Source organism: Ranitomeya variabilis, chromosome 5, assembly GCF_051348905.1.
Source record: "Ranitomeya variabilis isolate aRanVar5 chromosome 5, aRanVar5.hap1, whole genome shotgun sequence".
NCBI classification, from domain to species: Eukaryota; Metazoa; Chordata; class Amphibia; order Anura; family Dendrobatidae; genus Ranitomeya; species Ranitomeya variabilis.
Genome location: NC_135236.1, coordinates 137,939,840 through 137,960,658, shown reverse-complemented (window position 1 = coordinate 137,960,658; position 20,819 = coordinate 137,939,840). Strand labels below are relative to the sequence as shown.

General features: G+C 47.8%; 1 protein-coding gene across 2 annotated transcripts in view; it reads right to left on the bottom strand.

The window, feature by feature from the left end:
* IGF1R (insulin like growth factor 1 receptor) overlaps window positions 1-20,819 on the bottom strand; it is a 207,963-nt gene that overhangs the window by 64,125 nt on the left and 123,019 nt on the right. The window contains exons 3-4 of one of the 2 annotated variants that reach the window (XM_077263390.1): window positions 8,003-8,306; window positions 4,479-4,624 (exon numbers count right to left, since the gene is read on the bottom strand). In XM_077263390.1, coding sequence (XP_077119505.1) covers window positions 4,479-4,624; window positions 8,003-8,306 — 450 coding nt within the window. The remainder of the gene's footprint in view (window positions 1-4,478; window positions 4,625-8,002; window positions 8,307-20,819) is intronic. The other variant, XM_077263391.1, reaches the window with a different exon arrangement.

Below are 20,819 nucleotides of genomic sequence, written 5' to 3'. Positions count from 1 at the left end.
TTCCGTGATCGGGCTTTGGCTTCCCCATTTCAGAGCAGAATGATGTAGGTGAAGAGACCCTGATTACAGCAATGTGTCACTTACTGGGCTGCTTGCTTTGCTCTTGTTAAAATCAGTTTTAGCCGCTGCAGCTCTGCTAGTCTTCTCAATTATGAGATCTGCCAGCCCACTCATGGTATTAATTCACAGCTTTCAATCAGTGGTGAGGATAGCTGGAGCTCATGAATATGGAGGACTACATTGCTGCGGGTTTGCTAGTCCTCTCAGTGATCGTTCTGCACTTATGATAAAATCACTGTTTTATCAGCTGGAGATGAAGCTCAGACACTGACATCGTTGGAATCATGGTCTCTGTCTCTTCATTATGCTGCTCTAAGATGAGGTCACAGTCTCTTACCATCAAACACTAACTAAAAAAATATTCTCTGAGCAAAACTATTTTGCCTGCATATTGCCGTTTCTGTAGACTAATTGCAACATATCCCACGGTACTTTATGCAGCTCACACATCACTTCAGGTTTCTTTAGAGTACGCTTGTTTTGCAGTTTTAGAAAATCTAACAGAAGCGAAGTGAATGAGGAACACCTCTCCCTTTACACCGGCCACAGGATCAGGTGACCCCTACTTTGGAGAGAGGTGCAAGTCTCCGAGATGGGACGTAACCCATCAGACAGTTTGGGGATATGCCATAAAAGGAATGAGATAACGTGCATTACAGCAGTTAAGTATGGCCGCAATCTATGCTTTGGTGGAAACCTAACAGGTCTTTCCAGGATATACAACAAGGACTTCAACATATACTGGAAAAAATGTATATACTCAGGTTACATGCTACAAGACTGAAGATATGACAGACTGGAAGAACCTTTCACCAAGGAGCTTGTCCCATTAGATGAAGGGTAACGATACAGGCAGAAGACCTGGCTCCTAAGAGCTCGTATGGGCACAGCTTCTCATTCCTTAAAATCGGAACAACATGCGGAAAAATGAGAGTGGGATTCACGGTGTGCCAGACCAGTGTCGGAGACCTGACAGGTACGGCTCCCACTCAGAACCAGGTCATATATCCGCCGAGGTTTCCAAGAAGACTCCATGGATGCCAGGAACCAGTCCTGAGCTCTCCTCTCTTGGCACCAGCAGCATCACTGGGTGCACCAGCTATCAGCGCTCCCTCCGACTCTCACATCTGCTAACACTACATCTGTATTCTGATGGTGGCCTCGCTACAGGAACTTTGTAACTGAACGGCCAAATAACAGGCTGACTGTCCGCCAAAAGGTGACTGGCTAAATGAGGTGCGATAAAGGTGCAGGAACAAGGCGGCCTTTGTTTAACAGGCGATTAGCAATGTCCACCAAATAGAAAACATCTGCTGATGGTCCCAGTTATGGCAACACTTGATGGCTGTCCTGATAGTGGGAGGAAAGGGTAGAGAGTCCTACACAAACTCTACACACAAAGTATCCAGAAGAAAAAAAATTATGGATATTATTTCATCCCTGTGCTACATCTAATTTCCATCCGTGTTTGGCCCAGGTCTCTTTTTACCATCTTTGTGGCACCCACTTTTCTTGTGTGCAAAAGTTTGCGTTTTAAAAGTTTCTCCTCCTTTTAACACAGTACAAATGGTGCTTAATAAATGCACTGGGATGACACAGATGGTATTTTTTTATTTGAATATTCAATTGAAGGGGCGTGTTTTTACACAAATCAGATCAATAATTGACATTTCTACAGTTTTAATTTTCAATCGGACGACAAAAAAATAAAAATTAAAGGTGTGAACATGACCGTAGACTATAAAGGGTACGTCTTCTATCTACTAACACCACGTATAGAGCACGTCTGTGCTACACGGATGGGACGCAGCTTCTGGGAAGTAACCTAAAGTCCCATGAATGGGGGCCTTGGGAGAGACACGGGAAGTTCATTAGGAGCAGTGACGCTGCCATGTCTGCACGGCCGGCATGCGGAGATTATGGTGCCGACACCGAGCTGGCTCACAGCTGTGCGGGGACGGGGTCCAAAGTCATCACTGGACACTAGCTGTTCCCGCAGGTGTGAGATCCTACGGCTTTGTTATTGTATGTGTCACAGCCAGCACACTGCAGCTGCCACCTGGGACGGAGCCCTGGACCCACACGGAAACACCGACACCAAGCCCGTGCTCCCATAGGGCGACAGAGCGGGTCCCCGAAGACGTCACTATACTACCCGTGCGGGGTGGGGGGACCCGTAACCAAAGGGAATACTGCTGCAAACACTCAGATCTATGGTAAACGGGCATCTATTTTTTTCTGATCTATAGGATGGTAATATGGAAGTCATTTTTCATTTTTGTTGAGAGACACAATATTAACCCCTTAGAACAAAATAATGTACATGTACATCAGCGCTGGGTGCTGCCCATGTGTGGAGATGGACTGAGCCCTTGTCACACGCAGTATATGCCGGCTGGGTTACATAGCGAGAATCTGACTAACAGCAGCGGCCGGAGATCAGCTATTAACCATTTGGATGCTGTGGTCAAAGAAAAAAACAAAATCTAGAAATTTGATTCACAGTGTTCTTCCCCAATTAAAAATAAAGAAAGCAAAACCATATTAGGCATCATGAAAGTCTGATCTTTACAAATATTAATTTATAAAATGAACTCATACAGAAAGTCATTAAGAGAAATATATACACACACCCCTATATACTACAAGTATATCTTGTTAGGTTTTGGTTTTTTGCCATCGTCTGATACCAGTAATTTTTTTGTCAACTGAACGGTATGAATGTGTTTTTTCACATGACAAACTGATTGTTTTATGGATACTAATTTGAGGTGGATACGACATTTTGATGATTTTCACTGCATATTGGAGGCAGGTGTTGCGACTTTTACTGAATGGGTTAATCCATTTTATATTTTGAAAGATAGGACTTTTACAACACTTAATATTTATTTTTTTATTCACTTGTAATGGGGAAAAAGGTGAGAATCGAATTGTTCCATTGTTATATGGCTGCAGCATCTAAATGGTCAATAGCTCCTCTTCAGCTGCTGTCGGACACAGATCCCGGCTATGTTACGTCTCCTGAGCCCCCTCCACACAAGGGACATGGACAGCACCCTACCATATACATGCACGGCACTTTGCAGTAAGGTGTTAATATTTTGGCTTTTAAAGTAGCCCTCCTATCAAAGCTTTTATCCTCTTAACATATTGCAATCATCATATTATATGCACTGTGTACTTACAATTGCTTATTTTCCCTTTCTAACCACTTAATTCTTGTTTTCTTTGTTCTATGTAGAAACAGGAAGTGGTTTGTCCATGCAGAAATCATTCATCCTCCATCCATTGACTTTTACTGTGATTAGGACTCATACAGGGAAAACTGACCTCCCGTTTCTACATAAAGCTTAGAAGGATTCAGCTAGTCAGCTAATTACACAATGTCAGACATAACGGAAGACGGAAGAATTATCTGGGTAGAAAGGCAAAATGAGCAATTACAAGTACACAATGCTGAATAATATGATTGGAATATTTTGAGAGGATAATCGTTTTCATGGGAGTGCTTCTCTAGCTAAAAACATGATGCAGAGAAACTTTTTAATGCGGGAAAAAAGGGGATGATCACTTTTCCAGGTCATTCCACCATAGAATGAATAATTTAAAGGGAACCTGTCAGTAGGTTTTACTACCACAAACCAAACACATCCATATTAAGTCGCCGTAATCCAGAATGAATCTATACTTTAATCCTTCTCTGCGTTCTAAAGTAATTTCTATTAAATGTTCATGCCGTCTTTTGCTCCCCGATTGACACGTAACATCCCTGAGTGACCTGCCTTCTGTGGCGCAACTCTTGCATATGTGTCGTCACTCCCTGTGCCGGTCAGAGGGGGTGGCACATGTGAAGATCTATAGTCCTGGTCTCCCCGCGTCATCAGATCTTTTTGCACAAGCACCGCCATAGAAGTCATGGCACCTGCGTAGGTTTACCGGTGGGAAGGCAGGTCCCTCAGGGAGCAAAGGACAGCGGTAGGTGGGGAATATTGGAAACAGGACGGAGAGCTGTTAAGTGCTCAGGGACACGCCCCAAGCACTTGTGGCTAAATAGCATAGATACTGAATAGAATAAATACTTTAGAATACAAAAAAGGGATTACAAAAGCGAGGGTACGGACTGTTTCTGTATAACAGTGATCTAACACCGATGTTTTTGGTTTGTGGTAGTAAAACTGCTGACCGCTTCCCTTTAATTACAAAGCCCAATAAATCATGGCTAAATTACATTTTTTTCTTCACAATTTCATCTCACATTAAATTTTATTCTTAGTTATTTAGCACATTGTACGGCAAAACTACAACTGCAGAAAGCAAGCTATGGCTCTTGGAAGAAGAGAAAAGGGAGGAAAAAAAATGTAAAAATGACTGCGGAGGCAAGGGGTTAAATGAAGGCACAAGGGTGGGATACTCACGGCCCTTGCGGATGTTGAGCAGCAGGTTGCCTTTCAGCACGGTGCAGCCTTCCAACGTCTGAGCGGACGTGACCGAGTCGATGGTTTTCTCATCGGAGTAGCAGATTTTCGGACAGAGCCCATCACAGGGACTGCAGAACATGCTGCTGGAGGAGAAAGGGCACACGTTACTGACCCAAGTCACACAACCTGACAAGAACACCATTACTGACTACCTACACGGGAAGGGGCACAGGGCATTGTCACACAGGCACATTACTGGGGTCACTAATGCCTGCTAGAGGGGGCTGATCGTCGCACGTTTTTAAAGAAACCTTGCTAGGCTTGTCCAAGGGCTGTGACCGATTCTGCCAGACTACATTCATATAAATGGGTGTAAACTGCAGTGGACACAACCCAATGACAAGGGTGGCACTATATATGGGGGGGGGAAGAAAACAAGCAAAAAAAAAAAAAAAAACACCCTAGTCAGTCCAATTATTAAAGTAAAAGCCCAACTAGGGCACTGTCCAGATCAACGTCAAAGCTCCGGAAAGATAAACGATGGATCCATTTCTAATCCAAGTGCACTGGTTGCTAACAGGTCCCATTGGCATTACTGACAACGCCTGTTATTTCCCGGTGGAATAGAGCAGTAGACTACGCACCGTCTTCCCACAAAATGCTATGGAAACCTGATACATGGATGTACCTGATGGCAAATTAACCCTGTAGGAAAGGGATTGTTTAAGGCTTTCCCCCCTCTGTTTTTCCATAAAAACCGTTACATTCCCATCGTTCTTGCACTGGACATCGCAGATATATGAAGAGAGGATTTCTGCACATATGACTTTTGACATTGATACCACTGCACGGGGATTCAGTGGCTGGAAGGGGTTGTCCACCACTACTACTCTGATAAACCCCACCTCACGTTTGCACCTGTAAAATAACACACTGGCCTCCGGTGCCGACACTGGGTCTCACGGGGTTCGAGCAGGATTATGTCAGGTGAGCCCTGCACCCAACCAGCGCTGGCTGCAATCTCCGCTCCTTCAGGAGAATCCGACAGTACGGGGAAGCGAGAGCTGCGGCTCCTGACATGTCCGAAGGTGAGGAGGGTGCAGCCGGCACTGATGGGGAACATGCTCCACAATACATAGTCTCACGCCTCGGAGGAGCGTACACGTGCTATCTTACTGGTGCACACATGCGGACTGAGACAGTCCCATTAAGTCACACATAGGCTGTGTGCACACATTGAGTAAATGGATAAGAAATTTCTGCAACATTTCTGTATCCCTAGGCAGGAAAATTGCAGCCGCAGAAACGCTATTTTTTGCCCTGCTTTTTGGACTGATCTAAGTGAAGTCAATGGTGAAAAGAATAAGGCAAAAACACACAGAGAATGGACATGCTGCAGATTATTTTCTGCACCAAATCTGCAAGTCACAATTAAGCAATATGTGCATGAAACCTCAGGTTTGTCATTCACTTTACTGGCATTAGGTTTTGCTAGAAAAATCTCCATGGCGAAAACACACTAAATCTGCAACATGTGCACAAGCCCATAGGCTCATGTTTTAAAAACAAAACAAAAAAAACTATACCACATGGTATGTTTTGTACCAGAGTCCTCGGCTTAGACTAGCACATTTTTTTAAAATATTTTTCAGTTTACAGAGGAAAGTTTTTGCTACCTAATCTGAGCAGCATAATGTACACAAAGAGAAGCTGAATCCAACGATGTATCACTTTGATTACTGGGTGCTGCCGTTCTCACACAAGAGCTTTTATGTTTAGAATGCAGCAGAGCTGAGAAAGCTAACCCCGCCCACAGAAGGCTCTCCGTGTACAATGTTTATAGACCGTGAGCTGCCTATCACAGGAGGGGGCGTTGCCGGACTAGTTTACTAACTATGAAGGGTTTATCACTAAGAGATTAGCATTGCTGGAGTACACAACAGCACGCACGGTGACAAGTGACACATCCCTGAATTCTGTGTCTCAGCCTCTATCTCTTTCCGTCTTCAGATAACAAAAACCTGCTGACAGATTCCCTTTAAGAATAATTATATCCATACCAGGATTAGGAGCAAACAGATTTCTGCACACTGTTTTTCTATTCTTCCTTGAGCCCTATGATGGTGAATTGACTTTTTTTTTTTTTTTTTTTTTTTTTTTAAATACAGAACCTCATTCACTGTCCAGGGCAGCTTTCCCTCTGGTTGCCTCTGCTTATTGTCAGTGAATGGGATGAAAACAAAGACCAAAACAGCTGTATGCAAAATTATCCATTCTAGGCAATCCTAGGACATGAGGGAAATTTGTACTACTCATGTATTAAGATCAGACCCACAGGCCGTATCCAGCCCTCTGGCTGTTCCAGTACGGCCCACGGACTGAGACAATTGAAGTGCTGAAACAGTGGCCCACAGGCCGCACACTACTCTCCCCCCACTCGCCGTCCATCCGCCGCCATCCCTACCTGCATCTTCAGGATATATAGGGGTTTATTTGGGCTCTTACTGGTATATAGGGGGATGTCAGTATACTTAATTCTGCTCAATATTAGTGATACAATTATTATTATTTATATTAAAAGGAATATGTCACCCCAAAGTTCGCCTATAAGCTGCGGCCACCGCCATCAGGGGCTTATCTACAGCATTCTGTAATGCTGTAGATAAGCCCCCGATGTAACCTGAAAGATAAGAAAAACAAGTTAGATTATACTCACCTGGGGGCGGTCCGGGTCCGATGGGCGTCGCAGGTCCGGCACCTCCCATCTTCATACGATGACTTCCTCTTCCTTGCTTCTGTTGCGGCTCCTGCTCAGGCATAATTCTCTGCCCTGTTGAGGGCAGAGCAAAGTACTGCAGTGCGCAGGCGCCGAGAAAGGTCATAGAGGCCCAGCGCCTGTGCACTGCAGTACTTTGCTCTGCCCTCATCAGGGCAAATCAGTACGCCTGCGCCGGAGCCGCTGCAAGAAGCAAAGAAGAGGACGTCATCCTATGAAGATAGGAGGCGCCGGACCAGGACCGCGACGCCCATCGGACCGGACCACAACAGGACCGCCCCTGGGTGAGTATAATCTAACCTCTTTTCCTCATCTTTCATGTTACATCGTGGGCTTATCTACAGCATTACAGAATGCTGTAGATAAGCCCCTGATGGCGGTGGCCTTAGCTTATAGGCGAATTTTGGGGGTGACAGATTCCCTTTAATATTGAGAAGAATTAATTTCAGCCTGCAGGTTCGGACCTCCACAATAGTCACGGTCTCTCATGTGGGCCCTTGAGAAAATTAATTGCCCACACCTGATTTAGAGGATACAGATCAATTTCTTCACAGGGGTGCACCAGTTTTATGGTAAAGGTGACGATTTGTAAAATCTATGATTAGTTGGACATGAGACTTTTAAATAATAATGATTAAAAACGCAGCTAGCAGATCTAAAACAAAGATAAATCCAATCTCATTTATCAATGCCCCAAAATAAGAGACACCCCAGATACATTTCAGTAGAGGAGCTTTCTGGTTACCTTCCGTTGATAATGTAGCCGGATGGACACTCATCTATACATTCACCGTTGTGGATGATGAAGGGATTGGCGCCATTAAACAAGGTGTGCACATTGGCACAGTCTTCCATGGTGATACAGCGCCATCCCTCGAAGCTGTAGGTGTTCTCCGGGCAGCTGGGGACACATCTGCCCTCATAGTAGAAATGCTGGCAGGCCACACAGGCACTGTCGTTGTTCGGAGCGAGGCAGCTTCCCAGGCATTCCGGATGGCAGCACTCATTCTGGTCTGAGCACGCCAGCTTCCCGCACTCGCTGGGGCACACTGCAAAAGACCAAGAAAATACATCAGTGAGGGACTTACAATATTTACTCCCTAAACGGTTTTTAACCATCTTCGTTACATAAGAGTAGGTTAGGGATGAAAGTCTGCAGTGACTATGTGACTGCAGACTTCTGAATCCTGACAGCACGTGCAGTGCACGCTGTAAGGGTCTGTGCACACGTTGCAGATTTGCCTGCGGATCTGCAGCAGTTTCCAATGCATTGTACAGTACCATATAAACCTATGGAAAACAAAATCCGCAGTGCCCATGCTGTGGAAAATTTTATTTTATAGGTTTATTTTCCGCAGCATGTAAATTCTTTGTGTGGATTCCGAAGCGTTTTACACCTATTCCTTTATAGGAATCCGCAGGTGTAAAAACGTGCGTGAAATCAGTACAAAATCTGCAGTAAATCCGCAGGCAGTTTTACCTGCGGATTCTGAAAAATCCGCAATGGAATCCGCAACGTGTGCACATACCCTAAGGATTCTCTGGTCCAGGCAGCAACAGCGGACAGACACGTGACCACAAGACTGCGATTTGCATGAGAGCAGTCACATGCTGACTAGACGTGCTCAGCATTGCTTCACTTGTTTGAGCAAAGTAGCGCATGTCTAGTCTGAATGTAGTCGGAAGTATAGAAATCACACACTTGCAGTAGCGTGACCGCCCACTCTCGATGCGGCACCGAAGAGCTCCCGACAGTGTGCATTGTACGCTGTGAGGAGTTCATCCCAAATCTGGACAACCCCTTTAAGGCAATTACTGTCACAATCATGAACTTTCGTTAGAGCATCAGTATCACATCTTAATATACTGTGCATTAAAAACAGAAGGGGTAAATCTGTTGGGCATATTGTGCAGCTATCAGTTAAATGAATGTGTGTATACAAAAAATACAAGCAAAAACTATTATGAAATGTGTCCTTCATCCGTTCATGGCCACCGATGTTCCAATACTTTTATCATGCTGCCCGTCAGTGCAATGTACTTTATTCTCACCAAGTGACACTTCAGACTATAGCTCACTGTGCAGTGCGAGCCACTAGGTGCATCCCCGATCTAACTTACTGCCTTAGTGTACAGTGTCATAAGCCTTGCACTAGACACATTACAGAAGTGTGGGTGGTCTCTCTCGCAGCTCCTGCTCTCCTGTCTGACAAACTGTATACAGGCATAACAGACGCAGGCTTTCAGTCCAAGAAAGGCAAACCACTGAAGCAATGCACACTGTCCAGGGAGAGAAGAGAGGTTCCAGCACCTATAGTGCTGAAAGGAGGAATGGCCCACTCACAAAGAATCAAAGGGAAGTTCTGTAGAATGAGAGATGGAACAATTACTGGACATATTTATTTACAAATACTCCAAAATCATCTCTTCACAAGTAAGATAATTTGTCCACAAATTAAGTCCTATATGAGCATCGGTTTTACTATGTAGTGGGGATCATGCCTTAAACACTGGGAGGCAGCGCTCACACTCGTCAACATGTCTCTGGCATGTCTAAAGCAAGTTACCAGACTGTAGTCGTATCCAGTCTTTGGCTAGTAACTTTAAAGCCAATGTATCACATAACTAGTAACCAGAGTGCGGCCATGAAGTCCACAAGACCAAAATCTGAGACCAAGGCTCCTGAGCTGCCGATACACATGCGAGCATAGCCGTCCCCAAACTACTGCTAAACTCCAGCAGAGGAATCACTTTTTAACTTTAGTCCCACAAGCACATGTTCACTAAGCAGCAGGAAAGGAAAATCTACAGATTAACACAGATCTACTATTGAACACATGGTTTGCATGAATCCCATACTTCCTGTAAGCAAAAGTAATCATACCTAATGAAGGACAGATGAGACCGAAAGTGAGTCACCACTGGGCCCCAACTGCACGGTACAGGCAGGAAACACGGGGCAGAGAGTACAGGTGTACTGCCTATGTGCACAGTGCAGGCAGGAAACACGGGGGACAGAGTACAGGTGTACTGCCTATGTGCACAGTGCAGGCAGGAAACACGGGGGACAGAGTACAGGTGTACTGCCTATGTGCACGGTGCAGGCAGGAAACACGGGGCAGAGAGTACAGGTGTACTGCCTATGTGCACAGTGCAGGCAGGAAACACGGGGGACAGAGTACAAGTGTACTGCCTATGTGCACAGTGCAGGCAGGAAACACGGGGCAGAGAGTACAGGTGTACTGCCTATGTGCACAGTGCAGGCAGGAAACACGGGGGACAGAGTACAGGTGTACTGCCTATGTGCACGGTGCAGGCAGGAAACACGGGGGACAGAGTACAGGTGTACTGCCTATGTGCACAGTGCAGGCAGGAAACACGGGGCAGAGAGTACAGGTGTACTGCCTATGTGCACAGTGCAGGCAGGAAACACGGGGGACAGAGTACAGGTGTACTGCCTATGTGCACAGTGCAGGCAGGAAACACGGGGGACAGAGTACAGGTGTACTGCCTATGTGCACGGTGCAGGCAGGAAACACGGGGCAGAGAGTACAGGTGTACTGCCTATGTGCACAGTGCAGGCAGGAAACACGGGGGACAGAGTACAGGTGTACTGCCTATGTGCACGGTGCAGGCAGGAAACACGGGGCAGAGAGTACAAGTGTACTGCCTATGTGCACGGTGCAGGCAGGAAACACAGGGCAGAGAGTACAGGTGTACTGCCTATGTGCACGGTGCAGGCAGGAAACACGGGGCAGAGAGTACAGGTGTACTGCCTATGTGCACAGTGCAGGCAGGAAACACGGGGGACAGAGTACAGGTGTACTGCCTATGTGCACGGTGCAGGCAGGAAACACGGGGCAGAGAGTACAAGTGTACTGCCTATGTGCACGGTGCAGGCAGGAAACACGGGGCAGAGAGTACAGGTGTACTGCCTATGTGCACAGTGCAGGCAGGAAACACGGGGGACAGAGAGTACAGGTGTACTGCCTATGTGCACAGTGCAGGCAGGAAACACGGGGGACAGAGTACAGGTGTACTGCCTATGTGCACAGTGCAGGCAGGAAACACGGGGGACAGAGTACAGGTGTACTGCCTATGTGCACAGTGCAGGCAGGAAACACGGGGCAGAGAGTACAGGTGTACTGCCTATGTGCACAGTGCAGGCAGGAAACACGGGGGACAGAGAGTACAGGTGTACTGCCTATGTGCACAGTGCAGGCAGGAAACACGGGGGACAGAGTACAGGTGTACTGCCTATGTGCACAGTGCAGGCAGGAAACACGGGGGACAGAGTACAGGTGTACTGCCTATGTGCACAGTGCAGGCAGGAAACACGGGGGACAGAGTACAAGTGTACTGCCTATGTGCACAGTGCAGGCAGGAAACACGGGGGACAGAGTACAGGTGTACTGCCTATGTGCACGGTGCAGGCAGGAAACACGGGGCAGAGAGTACAGGTGTACTGCCTATGTGCACAGTGCAGGCAGGAAACACGGGGGACAGAGTACAAGTGTACTGCCTATGTGCACAGTGCAGGCAGGAAACACGGGGGACAGAGTACAGGTGTACTGCCTATGTGCACGGTGCAGGCAGGAAACACGGGGCAGAGAGTACAGGTGTACTGCCTATGTGCACAGTGCAGGCAGGAAACACGGGGGACAGAGTACAAGTGTACTGCCTATGTGCACAGTGCAGGCAGGAAACACGGGGGACAGAGTACAGGTGTACTGCCTATGTGCACAGTGCAGTCAGGAAACACGGGGGACAGAGTACAGGTGTACTGCCTATGTGCACAGTGCAGGCAGGAAACACGGGGGACAGAGTACAGGTGTACTGCCTATGTGCACAGTACAGGCAGGAAACACGGGGGACAGAGTACAGGTGTACTGCCTATGTGCACGGTGCAGGCAGGAAACACGGGGCAGAGAGTACAGGTGTACTGCCTATGTGCACAGTGCAGGCAGGAAACACGGGGGACAGAGTACAAGTGTACTGCCTATGTGCACAGTGCAGGCAGGAAACACGGGGGACAGAGTACAGGTGTACTGCCTATGTGCACAGTGCAGTCAGGAAACACGGGGGACAGAGTACAGGTGTACTGCCTATGTGCACAGTGCAGGCAGGAAACACGGGGGACAGAGTACAGGTGTACTGCCTATGTGCACAGTACAGGCAGGAAACACGGGGACAGAGTACAGGTGTACTGCCTATGTGCACAGTGCAGGCAGGAAACACGGGGGACAGAGTACAGGTGTACTGCCTATGTGCACAGTGCAGGCAGGAAACACGGGGGACAGAGTACAGGTGCACTGCCTATGTGCACAGTGCAGGCAGGAAACACGAGGGACAGAGTACAGGTGTACTGCCTATGTGCACAGTACAGGCAGGAAACACGGGGACAGAGTACAGGTGTACTGCCTATGTGCACAGTGCAGGCAGGAAACACGGGGGACAGAGTACAGGTGTACTGCCTATGTGCACAGTGCAGGCAGGAAAAACGGGGGACAGAGTACAGGTGTACTGCCTATGTGCACAGTGCAGGCAGGAAACACAGGGGGCAGAGAGTACAGGTGTACTGCCTACGGGCACGGTGCAGGCAGGAAACACAGGGGGCAGAGAGTACAGGTGTACTGCCTATGTGCACGGTGCAGGCAGGAAACACGGGGGACAGATTACAGGTGTACTGCCTATGTGCATGGTGCAGGCAAGAAACACAGGGGGCAGAGAGTACAGGTGTACTGCCTATGTGCACGGTACAGGCAGGAAACATGGGGGCAGAGAGTACAGGTGTACTGCCTATGTGCACAGTGCAGGCAGGAAACACAGGGGACAGAGAGTACAGGTGCACTGCCTATGTGCACAGTGCAGGCAGGAAACACGAGGGACAGAGTACAGGTGTACTGCCTATGTGCACAGTGCAGGCAGGAAACACGGGGACAGAGTACAGGTGTACTGCCTATGTTCACAGTGTAGGCAGGAAACACGGGGGGCAGAGAGTACAGGTGTACTGCCTATGTGCACAGTGCAGGCAGGAAACACGGGGAACAGAGAGTACAGGTGTACTGCTTATGTGCACGGTACAGGCAAGAAACACGGGGGACAGAGAGTACAGGTGTACTGCCCATGTGCATGGTACAGGCCGGAAACACAGGAAACAGAGTACAGGTGTACTGCCCATGTGCATGGTACAGGCTGGAAACACGGGGAACAGAGTACAGGTGTACATGTACAGTCACCTCTCAACACCAGCTCACTATCAACCAACAGAAGATCTCAAGAAGCATAGGGTGCGGCGATTCCGGATGTGTTCAATGAACACATGCAGAATCACTGTGCGTACAGAAGGGGACAGCACTTTGGGTGGAGTGGGGTTCCCGCTCCATCCAAAGCACAGACAATAAGGCCTGGGGACACATACCCTTAGAGTGGTTTAAGAAGGTTCTTCAGCTTTACTCTTCTTGCTAACAAGACAATTTTCACATTTTTGACAAACCGCAAATTAAAAACAGAATTACGGTATATATTTTCAGAAAGTAGACCAAGTGCACCCAGCATTTTACATGGTTGGGCACCTGGATTCAAACGGGGTGATAACATGAAGAAAAGTTCCTGCATCACCAAAAATCATAGCTAAAACAGAAAAACAATTACAATAAGGGTATGATCACACTTCAGGTTTTGGAATGACAGGACTTTGCGTGCATATAAGGATAATCTGCTATCCAAAACAAGCCAAGACAGAAGAAGCCAGACGGGAACACCGGAAACACTTCCACCCGTCCCCACTTAGTTTCCAGAACATTGCACTCTGTATTGTGGGACTTGGGATTTTATGTGGCCCGTGGCTCGGGCAGCATGACTGAGGAGTCTTCACTAACACTAGAATAGAGTCACAAGCGTCTCATAGGGTCATTGCTGATTTGCACTCTACACTTGTACATAGTGTGGTGATGGCGCGGCAGAGGTCACTGGGAAATTACGTAGGACTTTTCAGATACAAAACTGACAATTTTCCAGGAGCAAGCGACTGTCTTGGGCATAAGAGAGCGCAGGCCCCGTGCCCCGATCACTGGCATCTTGTACAGAGCAGCTCTGTTCCACCACGTGTCTGACACGGACACATCAATGGACATACAAGGCACTGGCGAAGATTTATAAAGACATACAACAAAGTAATGTCGTGTCCTTGTACAGAAATAGAAAGCACGAGTTTTTGTGAGACATTTACACAGCGCAATTAGTTGACTGAGAAAATGGCAAATCTACCAGATCACAAATCTAACCCAGTACTAAAAAATAACACTACTCACAAGGTCAGGGATAGTTGGCTTTCAGGTGACGTTTTCAGGGTGATCCTAAAATGCCCCCTAACCCTTTCAGGTCAATGTGACCTTCTCTTAACCTTTTAATGCCCATGTCCAAATGTTCAAGGTTTCAGTACTTTTTACACAACTTGCTGTTCTCTAACAAGGAGCCCGACGCCAAAATTCACAACAGGCGTTTGATCCATGAATCGACCAATAAATTTTGGGGTTCAGTTAGAATTGGTATAAAGCAATCCTCCTCATCATGCTGTTCACATTTTGACATCATGAGACCAAGACGACACCTAACAAATGAAGAACAGTACCTCACCATTGCGAGACTTCAAGCAGGTTGTTTTCAGACGGATGAGGCCACTGAGCTTAGAGAGACACAGAGTCATCAGCAGATTGTAACGGAGATACAGAGACTGGAAAAGTCAGAGAGGCAGAGAAGTGGACGTCCTGTGGCCACATCCCACAGTGATGACCGCTTCATTGTGAACAATGCCCTTCAGAACCGTATGACGAATGACACACAACACCAGGCACATGTAAGGGAGGTGAGAGGCACCCAAGTGTCACGTCAGACCATCCGAACAGTCTACATCAGCACAGTCTGCGTGCTAGACGACCTGCAAGGGTACCTGACCACACCACCATCGTCTTACATGGGCCAGAGAGCATCTACCCTGGACGAGGGACCAGTGGGCCGCAGTGCTGTGAACAGATAAAAGTCGATTCAAGCTGAGCAGAAATGATGGGTGCAAACAATGTTGGTGACGTAAGTGCGAGCGCTATGTATCAGCCACTGTTGTCACCAGACGAGTCTTCGGTGGTGTTACAGTGTGGGCAGGTGTCTAGTCAATACAGAACTGCCCTAAACTTGTGATAACCACTACTACTTTAAGAACATCCCATCATTGTGCCTCTGCATGGACAACACAGGCCTAATTTCATCTTCATGGGCGACAATGCGCTCATCGAGGTTGCATCATTAGGGAACGGCTGCTGGAGACTGGGGAACCTCAAATGTAATAACCTGCACTTTCTCCAGATCGGAATCCCATAGAAAACCTATGAACCTGAGGGCCGCCCTTCAAGAGGAGTTGGATGCCATTGCTCAGCAGATAACTCCACTTGTGAACAGCACGAGCCATCAATGTCCAGCTGTAATTGATGCTGAGGGCCACAGGACAAGTTATTGAGACATTCACATTTTTTGCTGGGGTATACACACCACGGTTATTGGCTTTTGTTTCAATACATTGTTTCAGATTAGGAAATCTCCATTACATGCTTCTACTTAAACACTCTACTTTCATAGAATATCACGTTTTCCATATATCTCACCTGAAAGCCAAATATCCCTAATTTTTGTGAGTAATGTATGTAATAACTCCCATCATTTATTCTATTTTTCCTTGCTTATATAGCGCCATCATATTCTGCAATGCTTTACAGACATCGCTGTACCCGATGGGGCTCACGCTCTAAGTTCCCTATCAGTATGTCTTTGGAGTGTGGGAGGAAACCAGAGAACCCGGAGGAATCTACACAAACACGGGGAGAACATACAGACTCCTTGCAGATGTTGTCCTTGGTGGGATTGTCCCCTTTTATTTAAAAATAATCTCTGGAGGCAGATTCTCACACAGATCGGTGTCTGGCCCGTACATCTTAACAGCTCATTTACCGTACATATTAAGAAAACCATGAATTTCTCTGGAATAAGTCATCTGGTCGCAGATATTAAGGTATCGTATTTTTCAGACTAACACAGAGTTTTGGAGGAAAGTAGGTGGTGCATCTTATAGTCCGGATGCACCTTAGTGTCCAGCTCTGGCTGTGGATGGAATGGGGGACCAACAGTCACAGTAGGCAGGAGCTGGCAGCTGCAGCTAACACGTGTGCCCGCTGTTAAAGAAAATGAATATTCACAGCTCCCCATGCCTACAGTCCCGCCCACCTCTATGCAGTGAAGCGGTCACCAAGAGGTGGGAGGGACTATGGGAGTGGGGAGCTGTGACTATTCATCTCCTTTAACAGCGGTAACACGTGTTAGCTGCAGCCGCTTTCCACTCCCATAGTCCCGGGCGTGGGGAGCAGTGAATATGCCGGAAGCTGACCTCAGTGTGTGGGGGCACATGGCAGTGATACAATGACCTGCTAAGGCTACTTTCACACTAGCGTCGGGCTCGGCCCGTCGCAGTGCGTCGGGCCGAGGTTCCCGACGCTAGCGTTCTCTGCGCCGCACAACGGGGGCAGCGGATGCATTTTTCCAGCGCATCCGCCACCCCATTGTGAGGTGCGGGGAAGTGCGGAGAGGTGGGGGCGGAGTTCCGGCCGCGCATGCGCGGTCAGAAAAAGCGGACCGTCGGCGGCAAAAAACATTACATGTAGCGTTTTTTGGTGCCGACGGTCCGCCACAACACGGCGCAACCGTCGCACGACGGTTGCGACGTGTGTCAATCCGTCACAATGCGTCGCGTAATGTTAGCCAATGGAGAAAAAACGCATCCTGCAAGCACTTTTGCAGGATGCGTTTTTTCTGCAAAACGACGCATTGTGACGGATTGCAGTTAACGCTAGTGTGAAAGTAGCAGCTGGCATCAGAACAGGAAGCTGTGCTGTGAGGGAGCGGAAGGAGAGGGAGTAGGATCATTAATTTTATATGTACAGTGTGGGGGGGCAATGTATACCATGCTTGGGATGGGAGGGCCATGCATATGTGGATGGGGGGCTGGCATACGTGGATGGGGGTGCCATGTACATGTGGACGGAGGGGGGCCATGTATACCTGGATGTGGGGGGGAATAAATACCTGGATGGGGGGCCCATGTATACCTAGATGTGGGGGGAATAAATACCTGGATGGGGGGGCATGTATACCTGGATGTGGAGGGGGCCATGTATACCTGGATGGGGGGGCCATATATACCAGGATCGGGATTATACGTATCAGGTTGGTGGGGGCATATATACCAGGATGGGGAATATAGTACAGAATTGGGTGACACTATCCCTATAACAGTGTCAGCAGCAGATCCACCCTCCTCCCTCATAACAGTGCGTCATGACCACATTTTTGCTTCAATTTTTTTCAGTTTTCCTCCTTTAAAACTTAGGTGCATCTTATGGTCCAAAAATCACTGTATACATTTTATTCAGCTTCCTATGACCTGCATGTCCACATAGACTGCTTTGGTGAGCATGATCAGATTCCCTTTCCTACGGCTGCATAATCCTTTCTGATAGCGTCAGCCAAGTGCTCTGGGTGGATCCTACTGACAGATCCCTTTAGACAAGCATTGGATAGGAGATATTCTGTATCCGTTGTATCTTCAGCACGCTCGTGATCGCCAGGCGGACAACTGTAGGCATATTGTTCTTCTAATGTGTCTACATGAATGGAAGATCCACAATGCTGTAAACAATCATGTAGAGTATTCCAGAAAGGGAGCCACTACGTTTATCGGAGAGGCAATGCTGATCAATAGTTTCTCCTCAATGGCGTTCATAGACCCCAACAGGGCATGTGGAAAGTGTTTTTTTTCAATAGGAAACGACCTATAAGGGTATGTTTCCACGGTAAGTAAACGCTGCTTGTTTGACGCTGCAGCGTCAAACAAGCAGCGTCCAGATGTTCCAGCATAGTGGAGGGGATTTTATGAAATCCCGTCTCCACTATGCGTGGAAACCCGCACGCAGCGTCCCCGCAAGGCATATCACAGGGCCCTATGGCGAGGGGTGCGATGATCCCGGATGTGTACTGTACACATCCGGCACCATCGCGTCCCAGAAAGGGGGCGGGGCTTAGCGCCGAGCGGCTTCGCCGCTGCGGCGATACCGCCGCCCCTCCGGACCGTGGAGCCATACCCTTAGGCTACGTTCACATTCGCGGCGGGCGCCGCAGCGGTGCCGCATGCGTCATGCGCCCCTATATTTAACATGGGGGCGCATGGACATGCGTCGCACTTGCGTTTTGCGCCGCATGCGTCGCTGCGGCGCCCGCGTCCGGGCGCAGAGGACGCAGCAAGTTGCATTTTTGCTGCGTCCAAAATCAATTAAAAAAAGGACGCATGCGGCGCAAAACGCAGCGTTCTGCATGCGTTTTGCTGCGTTTTTGTTTGCGTTGTGCGCTGTGGCGCCGACGCTGCGGCGCACAACGCAAATGTGAACGTAGCCTTAGATGGCGGTAGATATTCTCAGACCCCCATCTCCAATACTACAAGCTAGAGCATAAGAGGCTGCGAGGCATAGCCGATGTCCCAGTAGTGTAGCCCCGGCCAGACAGGACAATAGATAGTCAGCAGACTCTGGTGACAGCAGGATAATTTGCAGTAGAACTTTTTTCCCTGCGTATAACTGGAGGACAGCCAACAGTGCGACCGCCCGTGGCCTCGCTCACATACCTCTATGAAAAGATCATCATCATTGCAATGTCAATCACACAAAGCATCTAACACATTTCGACCAAACAATGCCTTCAGATTTTTCCGATCCATCTGTCACTTGTGTGGAAGAGAAACTTGTAAGGAGCGTCCGCTCCCGCTTGTATATACCTTATAAGCGTAAAACCCCACTGCCCTTCTATGACTAAGACGCGAGGAATTGAGGGCGCAGAATCCTCTATATTTATACCTCACCCTGACTGTGCGGATGGCCTATTTCCACTCCTGCTTACTGTACACAGAGCTATTTGAGGCATTGTACGCGGCCTGAACAGCGTGGATGGATTTCCTAACAAGGCAGGTCTGTGTCCCACAGGAACAAACCTCAAGCTGTCTGGTGCATGGAGAGAGGGCCAAAATCAGAGGGGAGAGGCCCCCTGCCCTGCGGTTTGGCACTTATTCTGAAAACTGGTGTTGGTTACAAGTTTTGGGCAATTACACGGCTAGCTGGTGTTAGACGTGTGTCAGTGCTCCTGACAGTGGGCAAGATCACAGCAATCACTGCCTCCATGTTGTGCACAGGGAGGGTAATGGCATCACCCGACACAGGACTTCACAGGTCGCCTCAACCTCCCGGAGAACTAAAAGGCTTCTGTTCCCAGGATATGAACTTCACGGGAAATCCTTCCAAAGCCAGAAAGACGACATGTTCAACCAATACCATATGAAGGTAGCCTGAAACACAGCAACAGGCTTGGCTTAACACTTTATTGTCTCCAAACCAGAGAACAGGCGTCAATCTTTCAACTAGAGTTCTTCCTTATAAGTTCACTCTTTGGTATACAAACACTGATGCAAAATACTGCCCTAAGAAAGCGCATGGATCTCAGGCCTTGTTCACATGGGGCGGTTTGGGCTCAGTTCGTACGCTTCATGTATGGTTCTTCTGTAAGCATTACACTTTGGCAACGTTGGCTCTTTACAGCAGTGCATGGAATTACAGGTGTTAAATTCTAATGCATTACATTAGCAGCAAAGTACAGAGGTGCTGAAAGTTTGTGAACCCTTCAGAATTTTCCAAATTTCTGCATAAATTTGGCGTACAACTTATTTTAGATTTAGTCATCAAATTAAATTGAACCAAATCAAACACAAGTCAAAAACATTAGATAGTTGCTTTATTAAATTGGTAAAACTGATCCAATATCACGTTTGTGAGTAGCAAAAGTAAGTGAACCTCTGTTTTCGGCCTCTGCTGTGATCCCCTTGTGCAGCAATAGCCACACCTACACATCCCGGCTAATTGTTGATTAGGCCTGCACATTGGCGTGGAGGAATCTTCCCTCAATTCTCCCTACAATACAGCTTCAATTCTGTTATGTTGGTGGGTGTTCTCCCATGAACTGATCCCTTCAGGTCCTTCCACAATATTTCTATGGGACAAGGTCAGGACTAGACACGAGCGAATATCGTCGGATCCCTCATTAATCGGCTCGCTAATAGCGCTTACCCAACAGCTGCAGCGGGAACCTGGAGCGCTCCCGATAATCCGCTGTTCAGCTCCGCAGCTGCATGTGTTGTGTCACACATCTGGGACACCTGCAGCTGCGGAGCAGGACACCTGATGATCGGGGGCGCTCCAGGTATCCAGGTTCCCGATGAAGCTATTCGGTAAGCACTATAGCTTGCCGAATAATGATGGCGCCAAAGATATTCGCTCGTGTGACGTGTCTTATCAGGACTTCATTTTGGAATGGTCAAGTCAACTTTAATTCATCTTTTGTAGAACGACGTGTGCACTTTGTTTCATTGTCTTGCCATTGTTCTCTTGAGATTCAGCTAATTGACAGATATCTGGACATTT